At 39.1% G+C, this 27,872-nt stretch overlaps 2 protein-coding genes and 1 long non-coding RNA gene across 3 annotated transcripts; 2 read left to right on the top strand and 1 right to left on the bottom strand.

Annotated features, from left to right (window-relative positions):
- Nucleotides 1-6,623: 6,623 nt before the first annotated feature.
- LOC120465115 (uncharacterized) lies at nucleotides 6,624-8,890 on the top strand. The gene is made up of 3 exons (XR_016150038.1): nucleotides 6,624-6,803; nucleotides 7,610-7,659; nucleotides 8,738-8,890. It is a non-coding gene; the product is annotated as an uncharacterized LOC120465115 (long non-coding RNA).
- Nucleotides 8,891-13,346: 4,456 nt separating this feature from the next.
- On the bottom strand, nucleotides 13,347-15,267 carry LOC148965111 (uncharacterized). Its single transcript, XM_089127306.1, has 2 exons — nucleotides 15,115-15,267; nucleotides 13,347-14,101 (listed from the first exon to the last, which is right to left on the bottom strand). The coding sequence occupies exons 1-2, from the start codon at nucleotides 15,265-15,267 to the stop codon at nucleotides 13,889-13,891; spliced, it is 366 nt and encodes a 121-aa protein (XP_088983432.1). The 3' UTR covers nucleotides 13,347-13,888.
- Nucleotides 15,268-17,219: 1,952 nt separating this feature from the next.
- On the top strand, nucleotides 17,220-27,852 carry sobpb (sine oculis binding protein homolog (Drosophila) b). The gene is made up of 7 exons (XM_039660524.2): nucleotides 17,220-17,553; nucleotides 19,876-20,002; nucleotides 20,073-20,267; nucleotides 20,413-20,564; nucleotides 21,652-21,753; nucleotides 22,217-23,580; nucleotides 26,284-27,852. Exons 1-6 carry the CDS (start codon nucleotides 17,458-17,460, stop codon nucleotides 23,576-23,578), a joined length of 2,034 nt encoding a protein of 677 aa, XP_039516458.2. The 5' UTR covers nucleotides 17,220-17,457; the 3' UTR covers nucleotides 23,579-23,580; nucleotides 26,284-27,852.
- The last annotated feature ends 20 nt before the right edge of the window (nucleotides 27,853-27,872 follow it).

Here is a 27,872-nt window from a genome sequence, read left to right as displayed (position 1 = left end):
GTTTCACGGGCCACTTGAACAATAGAAACCGACGCTTTCTTCTCACAGTCAGCACTAGCGCTCTCCTCTGCCAAGGCTTTCTCGAAGTCATGAAACAAACGTTCCTCATTAATGTTCTCAGAAGGTTAGCACAAAAACGTTATTTATACATCCATAATGTTTGAAGAATGAAACAACAGAATGTTCCTTTAATGTAACCATCTTAACGTTCACACAACCGAGAAATGTAGTTTTTTTGAATGTTCAGAAATAATGTTTTTATAGCATAATAATGATTATAAGTTATTGAATATTACAGGTGTATGCGTGTCAGATGGAGCACATGGGCTTTTAATAAAACTTGACTGCCTGTATACAGTAGAAAGGTGAAGACTATCTATATTGGTGCTCCTGACTAGAGAAAAGGCCGTTTTGCAAAAATAGATTGAAAACTTCATTACCCATAATGCACTGGCCATGTTGTCGTCCAAGGCCACGCCCACCAGAGTCAACTATCCCAGTGATTTATAATGAACAGAAACTTCATAGTTAAATAACTCGGTTCTCAATTGGTTTTGCTTTGAAACCAGATTTGATTGGAAGCCGTAACACACACTATCAACAGTTTATGACACTAAAATGTTCTTAAAAATAATTACTGGAATTTATTATTACATTTAATATTACAACAATTACAAATATTATTTCCACTCAGGCTTGTTTTCTAGTTTCTCGGTTATAAACACAGACGTGTTTTCTCCTCCCGTCTGAATCGTCGAGTTGGTTATCTTTAGCTCTCGTGATTCATTATACGGTTAGTTGCATTATTTAATTGCATTGTTTTTCTCTGATGTCTATTTTTGGGCCTGCTGACAAACACGTCCTGAGTCGTTTAATAATCCAGAATAATTATATGATATGTCCCTTTCTGTTGAAAACTGTTTATTTAGAATGTCAGACACACACACACACACACACTTAATCACTCACATAGACACACACACACACACACAGATAGACTCACACAAACACACACTAACACATTTACACACACTAACACACACACACACACAGAGTCACTCGCACACTTAATCACTCACACAGACACACACACACTTATACAGACAGACACACAGACGGACACAGTCACACAGCATGATGCTCTAGTCTAGCACCTTTGTGTGTGTGTGTGTGTGTGTGTACTCTGAAAGTGCTGATGTGGTGTTGAACAGTAAGTCAGCGTCTGCTGTCGTCAGCATCAGTGCATCAGCTTCCGGTCGCCGTGGAAACGCTCAGCCTCCGGAGCACGTGGGTAAATCCGAGCGGATCCGCATAAAGCCCCGGACAAAGAGCCGAGGATTAGAGGATCCGCGGAGTTGCCAAGTCCGCTTATTATCAACACTTTGGGCTTGGTTTTTTAAACAGGTGTGTGTCTCATCCTTGACAAACACACAAAACACACATCTGCTGTATCTTTAATCAGTGTGTGAAAAACACGTCAATCATTAAAGATTCGTTCCAGTGTCCGGGAGTTCATCGGATGACATCACCTGCGAACAGCTGCAGTTCACATGGACATGCAGGAGGTGGGATCATCAGAGGTCAAAGGTCAGATCATTTCAATCCAATAGTCAAACACTCACCACTGACTTTACATTCACCAACATGTTTTAAGACTGTTTATGTTGATTATGTGAACACTGAAAATTCCATTATGGAACGTTACTTTTGAATCTAAACGTTCTGAAATATTTAAAAACTGTTACATTTCAAAACACATATCAACTGAAACATTCCAGAAGAAACATTCCATGAGCGATGGATAAATACTGGTTTTGTGCTGAAGTTTTGAGATCATTATTAAAAGGAACTCAGTTGGCAAAATATATTACTTCCTGATTGTCGTGAAAAACATCATCGGAATCTCCTGTGTTTCAGGGACACCTGAGGCCAACACACACACACACACACACACACTCACAATCACCATCACAGATGAGGGAGTGAGTACAATGTTTTGCCCAAGTTCACAGAGCAGAAAAAACATCCTGTACGGCCACACACACACACACACACACACACACACACTCTCATTCAGATCGAGACATTTCCAAATTCAGGACATGTTTCCTGTCCAACTTCCCATTAAATGATTTCAAGCGTCCAGTTTTTCTTGCTTCTGTGAACGTTACGGGAACAGTGACACTGTATCGTTCTTCACACATTATGGAACGTTACTTTTGAATCTGAACGTTCCGAAACCAGAAACATTTAAAAACGTCACAATGATAAAAAAAAGTTCCATGATGTTTTCACGCTGATGTTTTGAGAACATTATTAAAGACCAGATGATTGAGGAACATTTTATTAATGTTACTAGAAGAACGTTTGATCATAACTTTGAGAAAACCGTGACAGAACACTCAGGATTATTTATGTTAATTATCTATATAATCAGGCAGAACTGCACATTCATCTAGAACTGATCTGATCTTCCAGATGATGGATTTATTAATGAGTGTTATTGACATTCTGGGTGGAAATTCCAAAATAAATGTGTGTGTGTGAGAAAGAGAGAGAGTGAGTGAATGTGTGTGTATTTAAACGTATATAGAGTAGATGCAGTAATATGATTATTAATAAGCGCTGTGAGTGATGAACAGAGGCCGTTTGTCTGCTGTATAATTGCTGTCCGCCGCTCACAATATAATGAGCGCACATTAATTATGCTGAGATATTACATAAGGAGCTCAGTGCCAACACACACACACACACACTGTCTGTCCTCAGACGCTTTAACAGTTTTCCACGTCAACTCGTTATTTTTACAGACACAAATATAACAGAGATCAGTTTCTGCATGATGTGTGTGTGTGTTTATAATAAATGCAGAGTTTCAGATGTGTGTGTTTCAGCTGTCGGTCTGAGAATTAGAAAAATTAAAATGCATCTTCTTAATAATCAGCTATCCATTCATTTCCAAGATAAAATGAGGAGAAATTCTGAATAGATATGATCAGTTTTATTTACTAACAGAAAAAAAAAAGTTGATAAATTTCATTCATTCTCAGAGCAGAATCTGTAAAGGCTAATTAACTTTAAAATACGGACAATATGTGCTTATGTAATATGTAATAACATGGTGTTCTTTGGAGGAGCATGTGGTAAATGCTCGAATGAATGAATATAATATAATAAAAGACTCCTCTTTCAGGCAGCATTATTAATCTATTATTGAAGAGCAAACACGCTAACTATGCCACAATACGTCCACTTGTGCTTCATGCGACACACTCATAATAATATCATATTCTCATTCTGTTGTTTTATGTTCATAGAGCCACTCTTTCATTGAGGATTCAGATCAGGTTTAATTTCAGACATGAAAAGCTTTGAATGAATATCAATGTCAGTGCGGCTTTAAAACTCATCGAGGAACAAGTGTGTGAAGTCAATGACGGTGGATTGAGTGTGTGTTTGTCTGATTAACTGTGTTTGTCCAGTACACATGATGATGAATCACGCTGCAATCTCATTTCACAAAGACGAGCGTTTCTTCTCTTCCTGAGAGTGAATCACTGTATAATCTGCCTCTGTCACACACACACACACACACACGAGTTTCACTTCAATAAAATACACTTAAAGAGCATATTCTGCTTCTTCATCTGTCTTTAGTGTGTAATGTTGCATTAAAAGGTAGTTTTACTCTCCATATCAGTGTTTCTGACCTCCTGAAGCGCCTCCATTAGTCTCCTTTAGTCTCCCGGGAACGTAAAGTATGAATATGATGCATTACTGTTATCTATAAACTAGTGAGCTCCAAAACAAGCTGACTGAAATCAGGCGCTTCTTCACACATTTACTGTTTTCTACATGGTGAATGGCACATAGTGCACTATATAGGGGCTAGGGACCAATTCAGACAATGGAAACATGGCACATAGTGCTCTATATAGGGGCTAGGGAACGAATCAGACAGTGTAAATATGGTATAGTGCACTATATAGGGGCTAGGGACCGATTCAGAAAGTGTAAATATGGCATAGTTCACTATATAGGGGCTAGGGAATGATTCAGACAATGTAAATATGGCACATAGTGCTCTATATAGGGGCTAGGGAACAAATCAGACACTGTAAATATGGTATAGTGCACTATATAGGGGCTAGGGACTGATTCAGAAAGTGTAAATATGGCATAGTTCACTATATAGGGGCTAGGGAATGATTCAGACAATGTAAATATGGCACAAAGTGCTCTATATAGGGGCTAGGGAACGATTCAGAAAGTATAAATATGGCACATAGTGCACTATAGGGGCTAGGGATCGATAGTGCACTATATAGGGGCTATAGGGACAGATTCAGACAGTGTAAATATGGCACATAGTGCACTATATAGGGCCTACGGAATGATAGTGCACTATATAGGGGCTAGGGAACGAATCAGACCATGTAAATATGGTATAGTGCACTGTATAGGGGCTAGGGAACGATTCAGACAGTGTAAATATGGCACATAGTGCACTAGGGGCTATAGGGATTGATTCAGACAGTATGTATGCTTTCCACTGGGGCGAATGAAGTCTGTTTTCTCGTTAGTGTCGACGCAGGCCACAAGATGTATTGGATCCTTTAAATTCTGCACAGAATACTGTATTTTACAGCGGCGGCTGATCATGATTTCACTGTTCTGACTGGAGTTAGTGTGTAATGTTGAGGTAAACAACATCTCACACACACACACACACACACACACACACACACTCAAAGCTCAGAGCAAAGGGAGAGATTTACTTTTTAAGGACTACAACAAACGGCTGGTAGAACTACACGAGCTTCCTCCTGGGTTAGTGACATCACCAACCCTATAATTTACATAACCCCGCCCCCGAGAACGTGATTTATAGATTATCAAGACAGAATATGCTAATCACTGACTCCACATCAGCTGCAAAAAACTCATCAACTAAACAATCAGAAATGCTGTCACTTCTTCTTGAGTCTCCATCTTTTGTCTGACTCTAGTTTGAACATAAAAGGCTAAAAGATTTTGATATTTTCAGTGTGTGTGTGTGTGTGTGTGTTTGTGGGACAGAAGCATTTCTCTTACCTGGTGTCACTTACATCAAATACCAGACACACACACACACACACACACACACAAACCCCCTTCTAGTATTTAACAAAGCCTGTCCTGCTCTCCCACACACACACACACACACACACACACACACACACAATAGTTCATGAGTGTTCAGCAGATTTGAGTGTGTTGGTTTAATCAGCTCATCTCCACAGACCGCTCTCACTTTCTATCCCATCATGCAGTTTGGGTTTCATCATCACACGCACGTCCTGTAACCGTACCTGCACACACACACACCTGAATAATATATCAGGACGATCAATGATTAAAAGCCTTTATCCAAAACCAGGAGAAGAAACATCAAATCAGAGCATCTTCTTCAGCCTGCCACTTTAAAGAGACGTTCATTCAGAAATATGAAATAATATTTGACTTCATTTAGTTTGTTCGTCAGTGTTCCTGCTCCTGATTCATCAATAAGGTGATTTTAAAGAAAAGCGTAATGATGATCCTCTTATTCATTCATGCTATAAAAAAATATTTGTGGAATATTGTAAATAAAACATTCTGAATAAACGTTCTTCCAGTAACACTATTAGAACATCATTCAATGATACAGTCTTCAATAATGTTTTAGTTTTTAGTTTCAAATCTATATTTTTAAATGTTATACTCATTAGAAAATGTTGCACATTCAAAAAGTAAGTTCCCAGTGAATTTAAAATGATGCTGAATATTTTTGATATTTCAAGAAAGACATTGAGAACATAACGCCAACATTCTTATAATATTATTAAATGTTGTCTGGCATATACTTCAAAAGTTCACGTTTAATTCAGTGTCACTTGCCGTTTGTTTGTCAATGTACTAATTAATCGCATCTAACATAAAGGTATATATTATTATTATATTTATATATGTTTGTATACACTGTATTGTGCACATTTATATGTGTGTATACACAGACACACATAATTATATATACAGCTCTACGTATATTATGTAAACACTCGTGTTAGATGTGATTAATTCCGATTAATCGACTTGACTAGTAAAAGTACTCGCTTGTTTGGGTATAGAAACACTTTATAGACTCAATGAAAAGCCGTTTTACCCTCGGATACACACATCATGCACGAGGAACGGCTTCACACACACACACACTTCTGACTGATTTATAGTGTCTGGTCTTCACTCTGGATATTAAGTGAATCAAATACATAAATGGAAGAATGATTGCCGGTGTGTGTGTGTGATTCAAATATGTTTCCCCGAGACTTTCATGCATGATGGATTTGATTTTGCATGCAAATGAAGCACCTGTGCTCAACTCAAAATAACTCGAACAAAATTAATATATGCACACTTATATAAAAAAAGGTTACACTTTATTTTAAGGTGTCATTGTTACAGTGTAATTATCATATTAAGCAACTACATGTGCTTACTATACACTGTAAAAAGTGAATATGGGTGTAAGTTGGATTACTAGAACTATTTGAGTCTATTTACTTCGTATTTCTGCTTTCCTAATCGTAATTGATTATTGTACACTCATTCAACTTGAACGCATAGAAATTCACAGACACTCAGATATCTCGCTTTCACCCAAAGTGTAATTTCCCTTTAAGGACCCTCGCGTCAGACGTTTTTTTGCTGACGTCATGACGCACGAGCCTGTCTGGAACTTTCTGCTCGACCGCCATTTTCTTTTTCGCACTCGGATGAATAAGGTAGGTTGGAAGTTTTGTTTTTTAATTAATATACTCAAATATGCAACTTTTGGACGTTTGTTTTAGTTGTTTATGAGTTAATGAATGTTGTTTGTGAACATGAATACTAACAAAATCGCAATTAACCACATTTTTAAACGTACGTTTGCAAACTAGCATTACTGAATTATAGTTCTATGCAAGTTAACGTTAAACATGATGTTATCTTTAACTTAACTCGTTTGTTTTATAAAAATGTGTTCAGTTTGGATCTTGGGACTTGTGTAACAGTTATTAAATAGTTTAAAAAAGGATAACCGTCTGTGCCGCGTGAGAAATTGGAAATGCTTTGGGCGGGAAGTGGTCGGGGAGCGGGACAAAATGCTCGAATTTGAATTCCTGCAGTACAATATTTGAGTTTTATTTTTTGTCTGTTCTTTTATTTGTCTTTGAAACGTTAGCTCTGACTTATTCATCGACTTTTTTCGCCCAAAATGATGCTGAAAGTCTGTGATAAACGCCATTGGGTGCATCTCAATCAGTTCATTAAGTTAACCAGGGCACTGATCAGGGAGTCAGCCCATTATTAACGTTAACGTTACCTGATTCCCTGATCTGTGGCCTGTGCTTAACGCTAGCTTAATTTGCCTAGCTCGAGGTGTTTCATGCAGGAAAACAAATCGGGGTTTTCTTTAAAATTATGATTTTTTTTGTAGAAAATAGTAGTATTTCACAACTAATTAATTACTTGACCTGTAGCAAACTATTTTTTACCACTTAAGTTAAATACTAATGATACAACATTTTTCTCTCCTTATGACCGAAAGCTTTTTCAAGTTTGACGATTGAGGACGACACTTTGCTATAACATTACATGGTAAGTATTTTCTATTAATTTAAGTCATTTCTAATTTCTTCTATTGATAATAGATAATATGAATTACTAATGTTGGACATGTTTGAGTAAATTCCATCTAATGTTGTCTAATGCTATTGACTTGCAATTTATCCTAAATAAGAATTTTGAACTAAAACTAAAAGAATTAAGAACTAAAATCGGCATCAACTCACCCTTATGACATCCCGAATGCATGTCCCTTTTTTGATTCTCAGAAATATCTTTTTTTAGTTTATACAGTGTAAACCAATTTTGAAGCTCAAAATGATTATGATGTGACATGTATTGTGCATGTAAAAGGTGCACAAGTACTGGCTGATTTAAAGGGAATAGTTCACTTTGAAATTAATTTTTGGTGTGTTTTAGCTTACCTCAAGGCAGGGCATCCAAGATGTCTTTGTTTCCACAGTATTTTCAATTTTGATATTTTTCGGTCAAACCGTTGTCTATCAGTCATATAATGCAGGTCTATGGTCACCACCTCAAAGAGCATGCAATGCAATGGAAGATTATTTCGATATATCTAAATATGTTTAGTGAAAGGTAAAACTTCTGAAATCTCTGTGTAAACAATGAGTGACGTTGACTTGCAAGCGATCACTTCCGGCGCGTGCGCAGACCGAAGCGCCCATGCCGTCAGTTCATTTTGTCATGGCTGTGTTACACGAGGTAAAAACGATATAAATACTGTTCGTTTTCTCACACAAACCGCTTGTTTCGTTTCTTAGGCCATCAATGTGTACTTACATTTATGAGTCATTCAATCATCTTTAATTTTTGACTTCTCTGTGTATGTTCTTTGAGGTGAACCTAAAAAAAAATTCTGTTTTGAACGGTAACGTAGACATCAGTGTTTATATCTGAATAATGATTTTTTTTTATACTTCTGTGATGTATATACTTTGTCCAGTCATTAATACAACCTTTTATAGTTTTGTAAATTAAGTTTTGTTTATATTTTCTTGTCCTTTGCTATCCTTGGGGAAATCTGATTCTCCATTACAGATTACTCCGAATTTTAAAAATAAGAAAAATAATCACAAATGCTTTTTCACAGACTGAAAACATTCACACGGAAAGAAGAGTGTCCTGAAGGCCCTCATCGTTTTCCTGGGGGAAAATCCGGTAACACTTTAAAATAATGGTCCGTAGTTAACAAGTAGCTATGCAGGAAGTAATAGGTAGCACTGCATTAACACCGAACTTAATACTATTAACTAATTTGGAAGCAATATTAACTAAGCATTAAGTAATAGGTAATTTAGTACAAAGGTAGTTCCTTGGTAGGTATTTGATTATTACTAAAGAAATATATCCTCATTGAGAACTACTACTCTTGCCAGGATGGACGCATGTTCTCTGTTTATTTAAAACTTAAACATAAAATAATACTAATAAAGACAGTTTTTAAAAATAAACCTTAAATAATTAGGAAGTGATGCTGACACTCTCATGATTGGATTAGTTCACTATTATGAGCTCTATTGAATGTCAGTCACATATATCTCAGACTCCAAAGACCTATAACTTTATGTTACAGTAGCTGCCTGAGGAGGACTTCTCTTTAGGACATGAATATAAACATGATGTTCACTTGTCAAAAACAATTTGCATCTTTAATGAAGAAATTGGCTGCATTTATGTTACGATAAGCGCGAAACCACATCTTCCAGATTACAGTGTTTGTTAGAATATTAGTGCCTCACAGAACCTGTACAGTATGTGTCAAATATAAAATTAAATAACTTGTATCATTTGTGAAAAACATGTTAACTCCTAACTAACTACAAGCGTTACCTTGTCATCCCACAATGTTTACACAAGTTATTTAATTTTATATTTGACACATACTGTACAGGTTCTGTGAGGCACTAATAATCAAACAAACACTGTAATCTGGAAGATGTGGTTTTGCGCTTATTGTAACATAAATGCAGCCAATTTCTTCATTAAAGATACAAATTGTTTTTGACAAGTGAACATCAATGTTTATATTCATGTCCTAAAAAGAAGTCCTCCTTAGGCAGCTACTGTAACATAGTTATAATAGTGGACTGATCCAATCATGAGAGTGTCAGCATCACTTCCTAGTTATTTAAGGTTTATTTTTTTTAAAACTGTCTTTATTAGTATTATTTTATGTTTAAGTTTTAAATAAACAGAGAACATGCGTCCATCCTGGCAAGAGTAGTAGTCACAATCTCAACCTAGCTAATGTATTTGGGGGGATATATAAACTTCATAAACTGGTTTCCACAAAGAACCCATTTGAGGCACATGCTTCTGAAATGTTATGATCATGTTAAGAGTATAAAACCCCCACAATTGTTCACTTTTTAGATATGTTACTTTTGTGATTTAGTAATTAATTGATTATTAATTCTTAGTTCGCAAGTAGTTCTCAATGAGGATATATTTCTTTAGTAACGATCAAATACCTACCAAGGAACTACCTTTGTACTAAATTACCTATTACTTACTGCTTAGTTAATATTGCTTCCATATTAGTTAATAGTATTAACTTCGGTGTTAAAGGGTTAGTTCACCCAAAAATGAAAATTCTGTCAGTATTTACTCTCCCTTATGTTGTTCCAACCCCGTAAGACCTTCGTTCATCATCGGAACACAAATTAAGATATTTAAGATATTAAGATCGCTCCTGCATACAGTCCGTAGGCTTCTTGAGGGACTGGCTCTTGCTGTCCTCGAAGTCATTAAAGACATCGTTAAAATAGTCCAAGTGACTACAGGGGCTCAATCTTAAGTTTATCAAACGACGAGAACACTTTTGTGCGCAAAAAAACAACAAAAATAACGACTTTATTTCAACTATTCGTTTATTTCTCCCTCTGCGCGAGTCAGGTTACTAGTTTAATAGCGTAAGTTTCTGTCATTGTACGTCACACGCATCACACACACATGACCAGCGTCGGCCAATAGTGAGCCTACGTGTGACGTAGCTCTACGCAATCACACTACGCTAACTGACTTACAGGCTCATGGAGAAGGAAGTGAATAGTTGAAATAAAGTCGTTATTTTTGTTGTTTTTTTGCGCACAAAAGTGTTCTCGTCGTTTGATAAACTTAAGATTGAGCCCCTGTAGTCACTTGGACTATTTTTACGATGTCTTTAATGACTTTTCGGGGACAGCAAGAGCCAGTCCCTCAAGAAGCCTATGGACTGTATGCAGGAGCGATTTTAATATCTTAAATATCTTAATTTGTGTTCCGAAGATGAACGAAGGTCTTGCGGGGTTGGAACAACATGAGGTTGAGTAAATACTGACAGAATTTTCATTTTTGGGTGAACTAACCCTTTAATGCAGTACTACTTATTACTTCCTGCATAGCTACTTGTTAACTACGGACCATTATTTTAAAGTGTTAACGAAAATCCTCAAGACCTTATCAAGGAGTACCTTGTGAGTTGAAATTCTGCATGTTCTATTTAGATTTTTCAGAAAGTTTAAATTTGTGTTTTGTAGTTATGACTGCAAAATGTTTATTTATTTATTTTTTTTTATGTACATTTCTTTAGGATAAGCAGCGAGATGATTGGGAGGGTGAGCTGGAGCAGTTCACCATGGCGGTGTATGTTATTCGGAAGGAGGGGGGAGAACATCACGAACCACCGGCTGACATAGGTGTCGTCATCGAGGGTGTTAAAGTTTTGAATGAACTGCCTTCGTTCACATCAGCTTGTGCCTTGCTTCTCGGGATGATATACATCATCAATCTGGCTTACCCAAAACCGCTTCGTTTTACTTTCGAGGTATTCCAGAAAGTTCTCTTGCAGCTTGAACAGCAAAAGATGTCACTAAAAGTTCAAAGTCTTTTCAGTAGACAACAGTGAACTTGCAGTAATGTTTGAATGTGCATATGTCTAGTCTGTGTTTGAAAGAATGTTGGATGTTTAATTTGTTTTCTTATGTTTGTAGACTATCCATTTGTTCATTCATACGTCTAGTATGAATGTGTAGTTGTTTGTTTGAATCTGATTGATTCACTTTAAATTTAGGGCATTACCTGTAAAGCTCTTCTCATACAGTATGGTTCTATTTGAAAGATTAAAGGGAAAGTTCACCCAAAAATGGTTCAAGTTGTTCCAAACCTGCATGAGTTAGTTTCTTCTGCTGGACACAAAAGAAGATTTGTTGAAGAATGTTGGTGACCTGGCAATTGAAGGCACCCATTGACTTCCTGTATCTTTGGAAGTCAACAGTCAAACAATTCAGAAGTCAACTGTCTGGTTACCAACATTCTTCAAAACATCTTCTTTTGTGTCCAGCAGAAGAAACTAACTCATGCAGGTTTGGAGCAACTTGAACCATTTTTGGGTGAACTATCCATTTAATTGTTTTTAGGTAGCTCATTTAAAGGGTTAGTTCACCCAAAAATGAAAATTAAGTCATTAATTACTCACCCCCATGCTGTACCAACCCTGTAAGACCTTCGTTCGTCTTCGGAACACAAATGAAGATATTTTTGATTAAATTTGAGAGCTGTATAACTACCAATCAATACGATTTCCACGACGCATGCGCGAGAATTGCGATCTCCTTCAACTACTTCAGTTCAGTTCACGCGCATGCGTCGTGGAAATCGCATTGAAGTGTCATTTCAGGCCAACAAGGAAGAAAAGGAATAGTAGAATAAAGTCGTTATTTTTGTTTGTTTTTTCACACAAAAAGTATTCTCGTCGCTTGATAAACTTATAGTTGAGCCACTGTAGTCACATGGAATATTTAAACATTTTCTTCATTGACTTTCTGGGCCGTCAAGAGCCAGTCCCGGCAGTCTATGTGGTAGTGATACAGCTCTCAAATTTAATTAAAAATATCTTCATTTGTGCTCCGAAGATGAACAAAGGTCTTACGGGGTTGGTACAGCATGGGGGTGAGTAATTAATGACTTCATTTTTGGGTGAACTAACCCTTTAAGGGCATAACCACTATGTTTTTATATTTATTTTTATACATATGTTGGCTTATGCAGTTTTGAGCATAATTCAGTGCAAAGGCAACTTTGCAAAAAAACTGTTAATGGAACAAGTGTGTCAGTAAATGGAATTTCATTGGCACAACAAATGTTTGTAAAAAAAATTCTCAAAGTTTGTAATATGAAAAATACCGATGGTGTATAAAATGAATTAATGTTAATAAATATTTCTCCAGCAATTTGAGTCTTCTGTGATTGACCTGAAATTAAGTTGAGAAAATAAAATAATTTAAGTTGAGAGAACTTATTTTTTTTAGGTGTTACCAATTGAAGTAATTTTTTTAAGTTGATCCAACTGTAGGAAAAATTAATAAATTTAAGTTGGAATGCAGTGAAATTAAGTCAGACTAATGTAAATAATAGGATTGAGTGAACTCAAATAATTTAAGTGTGATTGACCTAGTAAAATTAAGTTGAGAAAATGTGATAATTTAAGTTGAGAGAACTTAATTTTTTTAGGTGTTACCAATTGAAGTAATTTTTTTAAGTTGATCCAACTGTTCACTTTTTACAGTGTAGGGTTAGGGTTTGGTTGAGGGTTATTTGCATGTATTTATGCATAATTTACTGTAATTACTACATGTAACATATGTAACAAGGACACTGTAATATAAAGTGTTACCGCAAAAAATCTGAACGTCTCCCATGCATCAAACAAGCCAAACTAGTTCAAGTGTACATTGTTTATTCTCATGTACTCATGTTTTACAAACATTAAAACGAATTTGTACAAAATATAAACTATGCAAGAGAAAAACAATATTACAAAGTGTCCATCTCATGCCAATGAATGACTAACAGTTTGATTCAGAACTAAAGTGGGCAAATACAGGTGACACACACCTGCAGCGCGAAGTGACAAACCCAAAAGACCCTTTCAAAAAAAAAAAAAAAAAAAAAAAACGTGACTTTAGTTTGGATCACAATGTGTAAAATGCATCTTGCACGATCCGGCCATCAACCGAAGATCATACAATGTCCCGTCCAGCAGATTTGTGCCGGAACATCTGCCTTCATGTCGCTCTAAAAGCTCAGCAATGCAAAAACTGGAAGTTTTCTGGTGGGAAAGGTTTTAAAAACGTCCTCCATGTGCCCAGGGCCGAGAGATCCGACTGAGTGAAGCTAGAGGAGGAGAGGAGGCAGGACCGGCCCGAGGAACATGTGGATGATGATGATGATGATGATGATGATGAAGCTGTGAACCTGAACCTCAACAGCAGAGATGCAGGAGGATGCTTGCCAAGGCGACGGGGACGAGCACGTAAAGCGCGAGAGGCTCCGTCATGACGCCGGTGCCGGTGGGCGCGGTCGCGTTCGTGGAGCCCCCGTACGTGTCCGTGGCCATGGTGTCGTTCGCGCTCACGGTCTGATTCCCGGCCTGCACGGTGGAGTTGTTCGGGGAGACTGTGCTCTGGGACATAACCTGAGGGGGGGAAAAGAGAAAAGGACATTATCACACGAGCACATGCAAATGAGACAGTTACGCGCGATCGTTACGCGCCACGCTTAAGACATGCAAAGCACTTCCAAAACCTTCATTTGCATCTTCAAATCTCAGCGGGATGGATTTTCTTCATGCAAATCACACATATTTGCATATTGCATGAAATGCATGCTCCAATGAGCGTTTTAAATACGTGCGCAAAACTGAAACATCCTTTAAGATTCACTAGGGAAACCGCATGAACTCATGTGTCTCTCATGCACGGTCCAGTCAATCTGAGATAAAAGCGAGTGGAGAGAGTGAGTGCAGTGTGTGTGTGTGTGTGTGTGTGTGTGTGTGTGTTTGGATCAGGTGTCCGAGACAGAGCAGTCTCTGAGAAACTCAAGCCTCGGGCAGACATCGATACACTTTAAATGATTCATTCTCCAAAAAACCCAAGCGCGGTGGACGAGATGTTAACAAAATGCGCCTTTCTCCAAACGAAAATGAGTGAAATTTTTGTTGGGATAATTTTGCATTTTTTAAATTAATCTATTTTTTTGTAGTTAAATGATTGACTATAATGTAATTTGTGCAATTTAGCTCGTTAAAATGATTATCATGACGCTGATTCCACATTTAAAAACGAACAAAGTGCCCTATAATTTAACTTTGCAAACACTCAATCGCGTGCGACTGGAATTGAGGATGAATGATGCACAACTTTGTAAAAGTTACTTCATTTAATTTTAATATTGACTTTATATATATATATATATATATATATATATATATATATATATATATATATATAAACATATGCTAATTACAGCTGCATTACACCTCAGATCTATAATGCGTAATAACACGTTTAAAAAGCATTAGCGCTTTACACACACACACTTTACAGAGATAACAGGAAAATACCGCAACAGGGTTTGTTTTAGAAGAAATACCGTCACAGTGTATATCTTATGAAGTATAAGCATTTATAATCAACATGTGGACTCTACCTGAGTGATTAGGCAGAAAGCGCAGAAAATTACTCCAGCGGGAGCCATTCTGGTGATGAAGATGGAGATGATGAAGAGTGAAGCTGTTGTGAGAGTGGGTTCATCTAAAGGGAGACGCCGGCTGCTACTGGAGCTTTTATAGGATAGGGGCATGAACTGGAGGTGTAACGTAACCCCCCCCCCCCCCCCCCCAAAAAAAAGGAAAGTTTCCTCTCTTTGCATTTTTATAACACATACCTAGTATATCTGGGGCTAACTAGCAGGCTAAATGTCAGTTAGAGATCATTGGAGAGTCATAGCGAGGAATAATGACTCTATATGGATTCATATCTAAAACTTTGGAAGAAAAAACAGTTAATAATTGCTGTGGAGTTTCTTTGATTGGCGCGCCCTCTGGCGGCCGCGTGTGGAAGCACACCTCACACAAACACACACACACACACACACAACGCTGTCGCACGCATTTCTTTAGAGAACCGAATCGAGTGTGTGTGTTTCTCACACACAAGTCAGTCAGGTAAGCATGTGAACACCGACATGTCAGGTATAAAAGTAGCATTTAACAATCTAAAATGTTTCTGATAAGCATTGATGAACAAAGGTTCTTCCAGTAACATTAACGTTATCTGGTCTTTATTAATGTTCTCGAAACATTAGAATATAATCATCATTCATAGAAGGTTTTAGTTTGTATATATTTATATTTACAATGTTAGCTAGGTAGTAGGCAGAAAAACGTTCAGAGAACATTTAAAAAAGTAACGTTACGGTAATGTTTACAAAATAATTAAAGTTGCTAACCGGGTTGATGGTAATACTGTGGGTTTTTGGACATTTATCATGGTATTACCACAGTACTTTTATTTATTTACATTGGCGTAAATAGAAACAGAACATGGGGACATCCCAGTGCTTCGGTTGTACACGCGCAGGCGCACAGACTCATGAGTGAAGCTGCATCTCCCTCTAGCGGCCAGAAGAGGCACTTCAGCTGCTCACACACACACACACTGACAAAGCACAAACACAGCTTCTTCTGCATGTTTCTGAGAGCTGTGTGTGTGTGTGTGTGTGTGTGTGTGTGTGTGTGTGTGTGTGTGTGTGTGTGTGTGTGTGTGTGTGTGTGTGTGTGAGAGATGCTCTTCAGGTGCTCCAGCAGCAGATGTGTGTTTGTATGAAGTGTGTGTGGAGGGAGTTTCAGGAGTGTGTGTGTGTGTGTGTGTGTGTGTGTGTTTGCCAGAGGGGATCCGATGACGCCCGCCGGGCCGAAACCAGACCCGGGGCCCCGAACCGGCTCTCAGCTTACAGGAGAGAGAGAGTGTGTGTGTGTGTGTGTGTGTGTGAGAGAGAGAGAGAGAAACTTTTTGTTTTTGTTTTCTACTTTTTAAAAAAATAATTATGACTTTGTGGATCACAATTTTACTTTTTATCATATTTTTTTACGTCACAATTATGACTCAGCAGACTGTCATAAATGACTTAGTGTGACATCATTTCGACATTATCTCATTTCTAACGTTTTTTTCATCATTAAATATTTGTATCACGTTTTAGCATGTCATAATTTCTACTTTTTAAATCTCATGATTATGACGGTCATAATTTCAACGTATTATCTCATAATAATGACTTAGCATGACAGGCTAATATCAACTTTATCTTATAGTTTCTGGTTTAATATTTAAAATTTGACTAATTATGTTTTAGCATGTCACAATGTTGACTTTTTATTCCTATAGTTAAAATTTAGTCTGTCATAATTTTACTTTATATCATAATTTTGAATTTATTGAATCATTTTTTAATTCTATCTTATAGATTTGGCTCAGTGTGTCCTACTTTTACTTTATTTCTTAATTTTGACTTTTTAATGTCATAATTCTGACTTATTTCTACCCTCTCATAATGATTATTTTAACCTTTGTAATTATGTATTGACATAAGGCTATCATAATTTCCACTCTGGACTCAGCATGGCGTAATTGTAATCTCATAGATATGGCTCAGTGTATCTCACTTTTACTTTATTGCATAATTTACACTTTATAATGTCGGAATTAAGATTTATCCTTAGAAAGTATGCTTTATGTCCCTGTCCTGCAGAAATGTTCTTCATAAGCTGTGAGGCGCGTAACCGAAGCCGTGCTCGTGCCCGAGAGTGAGAGAGCCAGCCTGTGCTTTCCTGACTCGCTCCTCGCATTCCTACAGAACCTGATCTTGGGAGTGTGTGTGAGTGTAGAGTTTCTCCTCCTCCTGATCTCCTCTCATTGTTCCCGCGCGCCGCGTCAGATTCGCGTGTCAGCCGCGCCTGTGAGCGTCGGTCCCGCGCGCCGCGCTGCGATCATGCCGGAGATGGACACAGCGTCGCGCGCGTCGGAGAGCAAGCGCAGCAGGAAAACCGCGCGTCCCGTCCGGAGAGCCGTGAACGAGGAGATGAAGGTGAGCGACGCCAAACATGACAATCCAGCTGAGCTGAGCGACCGGAGTGTGTGTGTGTGTGTTATGGTGAACTTGTTCAGATTCAGACGCTTGATGGAAACACGAGGTTCACTGGTTTCTCAAACTGGAGACCAGAGACCAGTTCATCATGTACTGGTGCTCGAGTTCTGCAGGGCTTTGAGATGATGTGATTGTGACGACAGAAGTGTGTGTGTGTGTGTGTTACACTGGAGTAATGTGGTGTTGTGGATACTAATATGTTTTAAACAGATAAAACATTATATATACAGTATATATTTATAATGTTGGCCTATATATACAGTGTATGTATGTATATAATGTTTTATCTGTTTAAAAACAAATGCATAAAGTATATTTTTATATCAAACAACAAATGGAATATAGAAATGCTTAAATAAAATACCGAATGTAGTAAGATTAGGCCTATAGAAAAAAAAAGTTTTAATACTTTTTATATTTTATTTTTATGTAATGTATTTGTTTTGATATAATTTTATTTTCATTTTGTATTGAATATTTTATTTAAAATATATAGATTATATATATGAATTATATAGAAATATTTAAAATAGAATATAGAAATATTTACAATAGAATATAGAAATATTTAAAAAAATAAAATACTTTTATAAAATACGATTATTAAAATTATTAAAATACATTTTTAAAATAATGTATTTATTTTTCATCTTTTTATATTACTTTCGTTTATATTTATTTATATTCATTTCGTTTTTCTAAGTCATTTGTTTTTAAAATATAAAAAATTAAATAGAAAATAAAAATAAAATATTTGAATATATATATATATATATATATATATATGTATATAATATTTTATACAATTTTACATAATACACATTTATTTTTAATATCTGTATTAAAATATTTTGTATCCAATATTTTATTTTAAAAGTGTAAAATATAGAATAATTAGAGAAATGTTGAAAAAATAAAATACAATGTAATGCAATTACAAAAATCAACGTTTATATTCAAAAATAACGTTTTCATATTTTAAATAAAACATTTAATAAAAAATATAAAACTATTGGAAATATATATATATATATATATATATATATATATATATATATATATATATAAAATCGACAAACATTAAAAAAATTATATAAAGGCATTTTAAAAATACAATATTTAATATAAAATGTACATTACTACATCACCAATTGGTATTCGGCATACAAAATTCATTTTGAAACGTCAGATTATGTAGAAACACTGCACATAATCAATGCGTTTCAGTGAAGCACGTTCAGCACCAGATGTGTGTTAAGTACTCACACACACTCACACAACTGACACCTTGACCTTCTTGAGTTCCTGGCTTTTATTCAAGCCGAGACCTCTTTCAGGAGAGTGTGTGTGATACGCGAGCCGGACACCTGATCTAATGTGTGTTTATAAGCGGATGCCCACGTGACGCCGCAGCCCGCGTTACCGAGTGTTTTCTGTGAGATTTTCCATCTCTGCGAGTGAGGAAACGGCTCTTTCTGTGGGAGCGATTCTGGGTCTCAGCTAAACGATCTCCATTGGGGAGTGTAGAGTTACAACTTAACTAATTTTAATCCAAACACATGAAACCGTATCCGGGCCTGATGCGAGCGAGGACGGGGTCGCGCCGGGTTTGTTGCCTTTGGCGGGGGTTTCGGGACAGGCCTGTCACTCTCCAAGAACAGATGTGTGTGTGTGATCTGCCAGGAAAAACAGAAACAACATTGTGGGATTGAAGCGGAGGAAGGGAAAAGCCCGTCTCCTGCTAATGAGAAAACAGCAGAATCAATCTGACAGGAGAGAGAGAGAGATGTAATTAGTCTTCGAGAGAGAGAGAGAGAGAGAGAGAGAGAGATGTAATTAGTCTTCGAGAGAGAGAGAGTATTTCTGGGAAGTGTGTGACTCTGCACTGGTGTTAAATGTCCTCTGATTTTCCTGGAGGATCGAGTGACGGTTGTCTAATCTCAGACAGACACTCTCCGGCCGCTGATCTGGGGTCAGTCGTGCTGCTGAGATCACCAGCTGCTGTTTGTGATGTCGGATCAGGCTTCAGATCAGCAGTCTGATCTCGGATCAGTCTCTGACATGAGGAGAGACGAGCGATTGTGTCTGAGTTACAGAAGGCTTTCTTTTTAAACTAAACTTGTCACACACACGTACACGTACACACTCGATCTATCTGTCTATCTATACGTCCATCTGTCCATCCTTCTGTCTGTAAGTGTCTTCTCTGAACTCAGGTGATTAAACACGTGTGTGTGTGTGTGTGTGTGTGTGTGTGTGTAGAGTTTTGCTGAAAGCACCATGAACGAGCTGTTGGGTTGGTACGGATATGATCAGGTGGAGCTGCAGGAGTCAGACGCGTCCGATGCCAGAAACCGTGTCAAACGCAATCATATATCTGTTCTTAAAGGTAAGTACACACACACACACACACACACACACACAGACACACACTCACACACGTTTCCTGTTCCCTCTAGAGAACTCCGTGCCAAACCCACAGGCCACAGAGAGGAAGGTGTCGTCCTCTTCCTCAGAGCTCGTGAGGAACGGAGAGAAAGACCCTCTCTCGCCATCTTCATCGTCATCATCATCATCATCACACTCTTCCTCCCCGCGAGTGAAGGAGCAACACAGCATGAACGTCATCGTGCCACTCATCAAACCCTCAGCCGGTGTGTAACACAACACACACACACACACACCCGTGACTCTCTCTCACACACACTCTCTCTCACACACACACACACACACACACACACACACTCTCTCTCTCTCTCTCTCTGCTCCTCTGAGTGTTTCCTCTCTCTCTCTGCTCAGTGGAGGATGTGCAGAGTGTGCAGATCGTGTGTGTGTGGTGTCAGAAGGAGGGCATGAAGCGCTACTCTCTGCTCATGGGCTCCGAGCTCAAGAGCTTCTGCAGTGAGAAGTGTTTCGCTGCGTGTCGGCGCGCGTACTTCAAACGCAACAAGGTACAACCCGTCAGATCTCACTGAACACACACATCACACACCATTTACATACACACGACCTCTAGAGACCGCAGCTGACCAACAAAACACCTGGATATGTGGATACGCCATCACACACTAGAAACACTGAGCTTACTGAACTACATCACTGACTGCACACACACACACACACACACACACACACATACACACACATACACACACACTTCAGGCTGCTGTGTTTGTGTTTGGTGAGCTGCTCATTCCCACAATAGAGAAAGAGTCAGTTTGAAACACAGAGGATAGTTTATCCTAAGACGAGCTCGAGCCTGTGTGTGTGTGTGTGTGTGTGAGAGAGAGAGAGACTGAGACGAGCTCGAGCCTGTGTGTGTGTGTGAGTGTGTGTGTGTGAGAGAGAGAGAGAGACTGAGACGAGCTCGAGCCTGTGTGTGTGTGTGAGTGTGTGTGTGTGAGAGAGAGAGAGAGACTGAGACGAGCTCGAGCCTGTGTGTGTCTGAGAGAGAGAGTTTCAGCTTACAGTGCATACTTTACTCACAGAACGCTCCGGTTACATAGATACACACACACACACACACACTTACACTCAGACACAGTCACTCTCACTCCCTCACACATACACACAATTGCGCACACACACACACACACACACACACACACACACAGTCAGTCTCTCTCTCTCTTTCTCACACACATACACACACAAACAGTCACTCTCACTCTCTCTCTTTCTTACGCACACACACACACACACACACACTCACACACACACACACACACTCACACTAACCTGACCCCAAAATCTACCCATCACACACACTTACACACACATTTAATGGAAAGAAAGATGATAAAACAATAGATGTAGTGACTAACGTGACTGAGACTGAGAGTGTGTGACGTTGGATTTCTAGTGACTGTGTGAAATCACTTTAACTAACTCACACACACACACACACACACACACACACACACACACACACACACACACAGACAATCTTCACTGATTTGATCATTTCAGTGTCCAAATACTTTCTGTTTCCAACGAAGTACTTGAGATTTGTGTGTGTGTGTGTGTGTGTTCCTCAAGGCTCGTGATGAGGATCGTCATGGCGACCAGTCTCCGCCCCCTGGGCAAACGCTGGACACGCCCACAAGACTTCTGCTGAAGATGAACAACAACAACACGCGTGTAAACAAACACACACACACACACACCGTGTTCTAACGATGGCACATTCATTATGTGATGTCCAGTTAAAATAACACTCACTACTAGTCAAAAGTTGAAAAGTCTCTTCTGCTCAACATTTATTTATTAAAAATACTAAAAACAGTAATATTGTGAAATATTATTCTAATGTAAATCAGCTGTTCTCTGTGTGAATATACAGTAAAGTGTAATTTATTCCTGAATTTATCATCATTACTCCAGTCTTCAGTGTCACATGACCCTTCACAAATCACTCTAATATGAGGATCTGATGATCAACACACAGTTATGATTATTATCAATTATATACTCACATAGAAAACAGCTGCTTTACATTATAATCATATCCAAAACTTGTGAACGGCAGTGCTGTGAGGGAGAGCTAATAATAACAGTATATTTATTATATCATGTACAGTAATGAGTGCTTCTCTCTCTGCAGGTGTGTGATTGGTGTAAACACGTGCGTCACACTAAAGAGTACCTGGACTTCGGCTCGGGGGAGGAGCGACTGCAGTTCTGCAGCACCAAATGTCTAAACCAGTACAAGATGGACGTGTTCTACCGGGAAGCTCGCGCTGCGCTCACCAGTGCCAAAGACGAGGAGAACCGGCCCAAACCGGTCACCACGGAAAACCAGAAACTTCTGACCCCGGAGGCTTGGGATTCTCCTGCCAAAACCCCCCCGACGGCATCATCATCATCATCATCATCACTGCGAACACACGTCTCGAAGATTCAATCGCCGCCTCGTTTTACACTCGAGAAGCCACGCCCACCTCACATGCCCCCCTTTGTGCGCCCTCCCCTTCACGCACAGGCCTTGCGAAGCCCCGCCCCTCATCCTGTTAGCCCCTCCCACAGGGCGTCGTTTGCTCCGCCTCCTTTCCTGCACCCACACACACCTTTCCACCCGCCATTCCCTCCTCAAATGCCTTCGCCGTGGCCACAGCCCATGATATTGATGCCATATCCCGTTTTTGTGCCAATCCCCATTCCCATTCCCATTCCCATCCCGATTCCCCATCAGACGCCCCACATAGGAGTGATTCGAAGCCTTCAGGACACGGAGTTTAGTAAGCGCACACCTGATCCGTGTCCCTCAGAGGAGATTAGTGAAAACAGAGTGAAGATTGAACAGTGTGCGTCCCCTTTTCCCTCGACCTCGGAGCGGCAAGTGATCCGGTGTCTCCGGAGAGTCCCGGTGAAAGAGGAAGATCACGACACTCACATTCAAACCAAAGCACTTTACACGCCCGTGGTGACATCGACTGCTTCCGCCTCATTGGACGGCAGAGTCGTCACTCCCGCCTCTTTGTACTCGTTGGCTCGTTCGACCGCCATACAGGCTGCCTCGCTCTCATTGGACGGCAGTAGCTCCGCCCAGATTTCCTCTCCTCTCTCGGATTGTGAAGATGTGAAGGAGAACAGCTGCCTGGGTGGGCGGGGCAACGGCTCGGCCAATCAACAGCAAGCAGACTGCCGGAGTGACCAATCGAAAGAGAGCGTTGGGGACGAGGAAGCGAATCAGTGTGTAGAGCACACGTACGCGCGGGCTGTGTGTGAGAAAAACACTCAAACACACACCTGCGAGAAGAACACACACACAGACGCACAAACACATTTAAACACTCAAACACACACGTGTAAGAGCAACGCACACACAGACGCTCAAACACATTTACACACTCTCACGCACACCTACAAGGAGAACACACACACAGACGCACCGGGATCTGAGGAGAGCGATCCAGAGCCGCCCGTCAAGAGACGATGTTTGAGAATCAGAGAGCAGAACAAGTGAGGGTGAGTGTGTGAACACACACATGCTCTTCAACATCACTCATGGACAGATACTCTGCTTTTACACAATATCATAGACTATATATATAAAGGTAATCATTTATCATCATTATACCTTAGTACTGTTAACGGCAAACTAGCTAACTCAACACAGAACAGTACAGTGTGTGTGTGTGTGTGTGGGTTTTCCCTCAGAATGGCGCCGGATGGAAACTCGATCCGTGTCGTGCCTCTAAAGTTGCATTAGCAGTGAAAAGAGCAGGAGAAACCAGAGACGCTCACGAGAAACACACACAATCCTGCCTGTTAGAGGAACGTGTGTGTATGATTGTGAGCATGTGTGTGTGTGTGCTGCTCCAGATGTTGTTTCTGGAGGTTCTTCTGCATCTCATGTTTCAGTAGAAATGAGCAGGTTTTATAGAGCCGAGCCAGAGTGAGGATCTGTGTGTTACAAAAGAAAGAAGTTTTGGAGAAACATCGGAGATCAAAGGTTCCTCCAGTAACATTAATAGAACATTTGTTCAAAGTGATCTGGTCTTTAATGGTGTTCATACACAAACATCACTCAAGCTGATGTGTGTTTAAATGTAACACTTTTTAAATGATTCAAAAGTAACGTTCCATAATGTGTGAAGAACGATACAGTGTCACTGAAGAAACCGAGAAGAAACGCTTTTACACGTTTCTAAAGCTCAGAGCATGAGTGTCCTCAGGAGTGTGTCCCGATGGAAAGTTTCCCTGTTTTTTGTGGCTCTTTCCCAAAGCTGACAGAAACAATGGCTGGCCTTCATGTGGATCCTGAAGCTTGATTTAAAGATGATGGCTGATGTTGGATCAGATTTCTCTCAGATAAAGCCAATCAATCGAACGATGATCTTGTTTGAAGTGTGTGTGTGTGTGTGTGTTCAGTGTTGAATCGGGTTTTATTGCTGTAAGTCGATCCGTTCGCTCAGGGATTCACTCTCATCCTGTTACTCTCTCTCTCTGTGCTATTGTGTTTCTTCTGTTTCTATTGTTCTTCATTATTTGTTTGTGCTCAAACACAGACTCCGTACGGCGTGTGCATCATTTCTACACTAGGTGGCGCTAGAAGTCGTTTTTACCAATAGCCTAGAATTCATTTTCTCGGGTCCATTTGCAGTCATACACTTAAATGTAACAGTTTTTAAATGTTTCTTGGTTCAGAACGATACAGAGTCACTGTTCCCGAAGAAACTTTTAAAAAACTCAGAACATGTTTTTTGTCACTTATGATTATTTCCCGCTGTGTTTACTGATGGAAAGTTTCCCTGTTTTTTTAATTAGAATTAATTTCTAGAATTAAAGGGTTAGTTCACCCAAAAATGAAAATTAAGTCATTAATTACTCACCCCCATGCTGTTCCAGCCCCGTAAGACCTTCGTTCATCTTCGGAACACAAATAAAGATATTTTTGATTGAATCTGAGAGCTGGATCACTCTTCCGTTGGCTTCCTAAGGGACTGGGAAGTCCCTTATAACTTATTACTGGGAAGTCAATTATAAGTTTATCAAGCGACGAGACTACTTTTTGTGCAAAAAAAAAAACATAAATAACGGCTTTATTCGACTATTCCATTACTTCCTTATTGGCGCATGCTGGAGAACTGAGACGAGGACGTTCTCATTTGACCACTTCTTGTTACCGGCTGCTCACCGCTTAGGAGTTTTACCGCCCCCTACCGTATAAGATGATGATCCATATATAAGGCGCTCCGGATTATAAGGCACACTGTCGTTTTTTGAGAAGATTAAAGGCTTTTAAGTGCACCTTATAGTGCGGAAAATACACTAATTGAAAAGCGTATGTACAGCGCGCATCTTCCTCTGCTTGTAAACAGAAAGTTTTTCGCTCCCAGCTATATCAGCACATCATCTTATACGATAGGGGGCGGTAACACTCCTAAGCGGTGAGCAGCCGGTAACAAGAAGTAGACGAATGAGAACGTCCTCGTCTCAGTTCTCGCGCATGCGCCCATAAGGAAGTAATAGAATAGTCGAATTAAGTCGTTATTTATGTTTTTTTCGCACAAAAAGTAGTCTCGTCGCTTGATAAACTTATAATTGAGCCGCTGTAGGCACATGGAATATTTAAACCTTTTCTTTAATGACTTTATGGGCCGTCAAGAGCCAGTCCCTTAGGAAGCCTATGGAAGAGTGATCCAGCTCTCAGATTCAATCAAAAATATCTTTATTTGTGTTCCGAAGATGAACGAAGGTCTTACGGGGTTGGAACAGCATGGGGGTGAGTAATTAATGACTTAATTTTCATTTTTGGGTGAACTAACCCTTTAATGTTCTTTTCAGGATTCTTTGATTAATAGAAAATTGATTTAAGAACAGAATTAATAAAAAAAAATGTTGTAACAATGTAAAAACCCTTACTGTCACTTTAGATCAATTGAATGCATCATTGCTGAATAAAATATTGATTTCTTTTCAAGTACCCCAAACAAGCGGTGGAATGAATCCATGTGCACTCGTTTACTTTTTTAAATGTTTTTTACGACATTTTTCCAGTTCACTTTTCCTGACAACATCATTTTGATTAAACAAATGATTTCACAGATATTACACAGTTAATTCGGATGTACACTACACAGAGATATTTAACATGTGTTTTCTTTTAATATGTCGTATTAGAGATGATATGATTTCACACATTTGTTCTGCTCTCGGCTGTTTCAGGAGTGTGTGTGCCGTGGGGAAATGATGGAGACGAGTGGTGTGTGTGAATTCACATTCACTCTCTGAACGACACCGCAGTGCCAGTAAAGCCCGAACCAGACGCCCGGCGCAGAGGATCATGGATGTCACAGATCAACCGTGTGTGTGTGTGTGTGTGTGTGTGAAAGTCTGTGTGTGTTTTCCTGCTGAGCTCATATAAAGCCAGGCATTGTTCCGTACTGCCAACCCATATATGTGTGTGTGTGTGTGTGTGTGCGTGTGTGTGTGTTCAGCTGTGGTTTAGGATTACCTGACATACTGGCGCTTTTGGCTACAGGCATTTTTAGACTTCGCCTAAAGAGTGCCAACTGCGCGTGCACACACACACACATCGGTATAGTCAGCTCCTAGACGTTTAGTAAACCGTGTTTGCAGTAATGAAATATGCAGGAATATCTGAGAAATTCTTGCTTTTTAACCCTTGATGGTTTATTGAGTGCCTGTTATGAGTTATTGGCCAAAGTGATGAATGATGTTTGACGCCGTTGCCAACAAACACTGATCTTAACAACTTAAAGATGGCCTATTATGGGTCGTGATGATGTCGTTTCTCTACTAGAACAGGTTTTCCTGCTTGAATGTTGATTATTCTCCTCATATTCTCCATTGTTGCGGCTCCTCTCTTCCCAGTCTGTCAGTAACGCTCTGTTTACTTCCTGTCTCTATGAAGCCCCTCCTTCTGAAAGCACACTGCGCTCTGATTGGTCGGCTGGAGCAGTGTGTTGTGATTGGTCGAGTGTGTTTGGGAAATGTCCCGCCCCTTTCCATAACCACCAGTTTAACACACTACTAACTAACTCAACAAGGCCCCGCCCCTTTATTCTGCGCATTAATTATTATAATGAGGAATCTTGTGACTTGTTCGTTCCCCAAACTCAAGACTAACAATGGAGGCGTTTCAGAAACAGTGATATAGAGAAGAACTGGAGCTTTTTTAATGCTCAAACAGCAACATCACACACACTAAACACAGATGATCAAGGGAAAAAGCAAAAGTAATGAGAATTATGATTCATGTTCCTCTGTCAACAGTGTTTAAAAGCTGATGCAAAGCATAATTCACATTTGTGTTATTTCATAAAGTTGGCATGAAGTGAAAATTCACCCTGTCGATTTTCTAAATGCACATCTAATAATACCATGGAAATACCATCTCAAATATTAATACAATCAATGCCATTATAACGACATCAGACAGTGCTGATGAAATGAGTCGCGCGTGCCTATAAAAGCATATATTTCACACTCGTGCCAACGGATGCATTTACACAAGGCCAAAATATCGGGGAAACAAGATAAATATCTTCATGCTCTTTTGTTTATTTCATTTTGTATGTTTTTATTGCATCCATCCTGATTTTTATTCGATGTTTTCCATTAATTTAAATGTGATAAATGCTTTAGCGTCGTCACTATAATGACCTGTTTTGAAGTTCACAGGATCAGTGTTTGTTTTATGTCATTTTATGAACAGAGAATTATGCTAATGACTAGATTTGTTGATAATAAAAACCCTCAATTTTCCCACAACCCACAATTTTCATGTCATT

The sequence above is a fragment of the Pimephales promelas genome, chromosome 24 (assembly GCF_988280905.1).
Source record: "Pimephales promelas chromosome 24, fPimPro1.hap1.1, whole genome shotgun sequence".
In the NCBI taxonomy this organism is placed as follows: Eukaryota; Metazoa; Chordata; class Actinopteri; order Cypriniformes; family Leuciscidae; genus Pimephales; species Pimephales promelas.
Note: the sequence above shows the minus strand (reverse complement) of the source record. Positions and strands in the feature narration are given on the sequence as shown.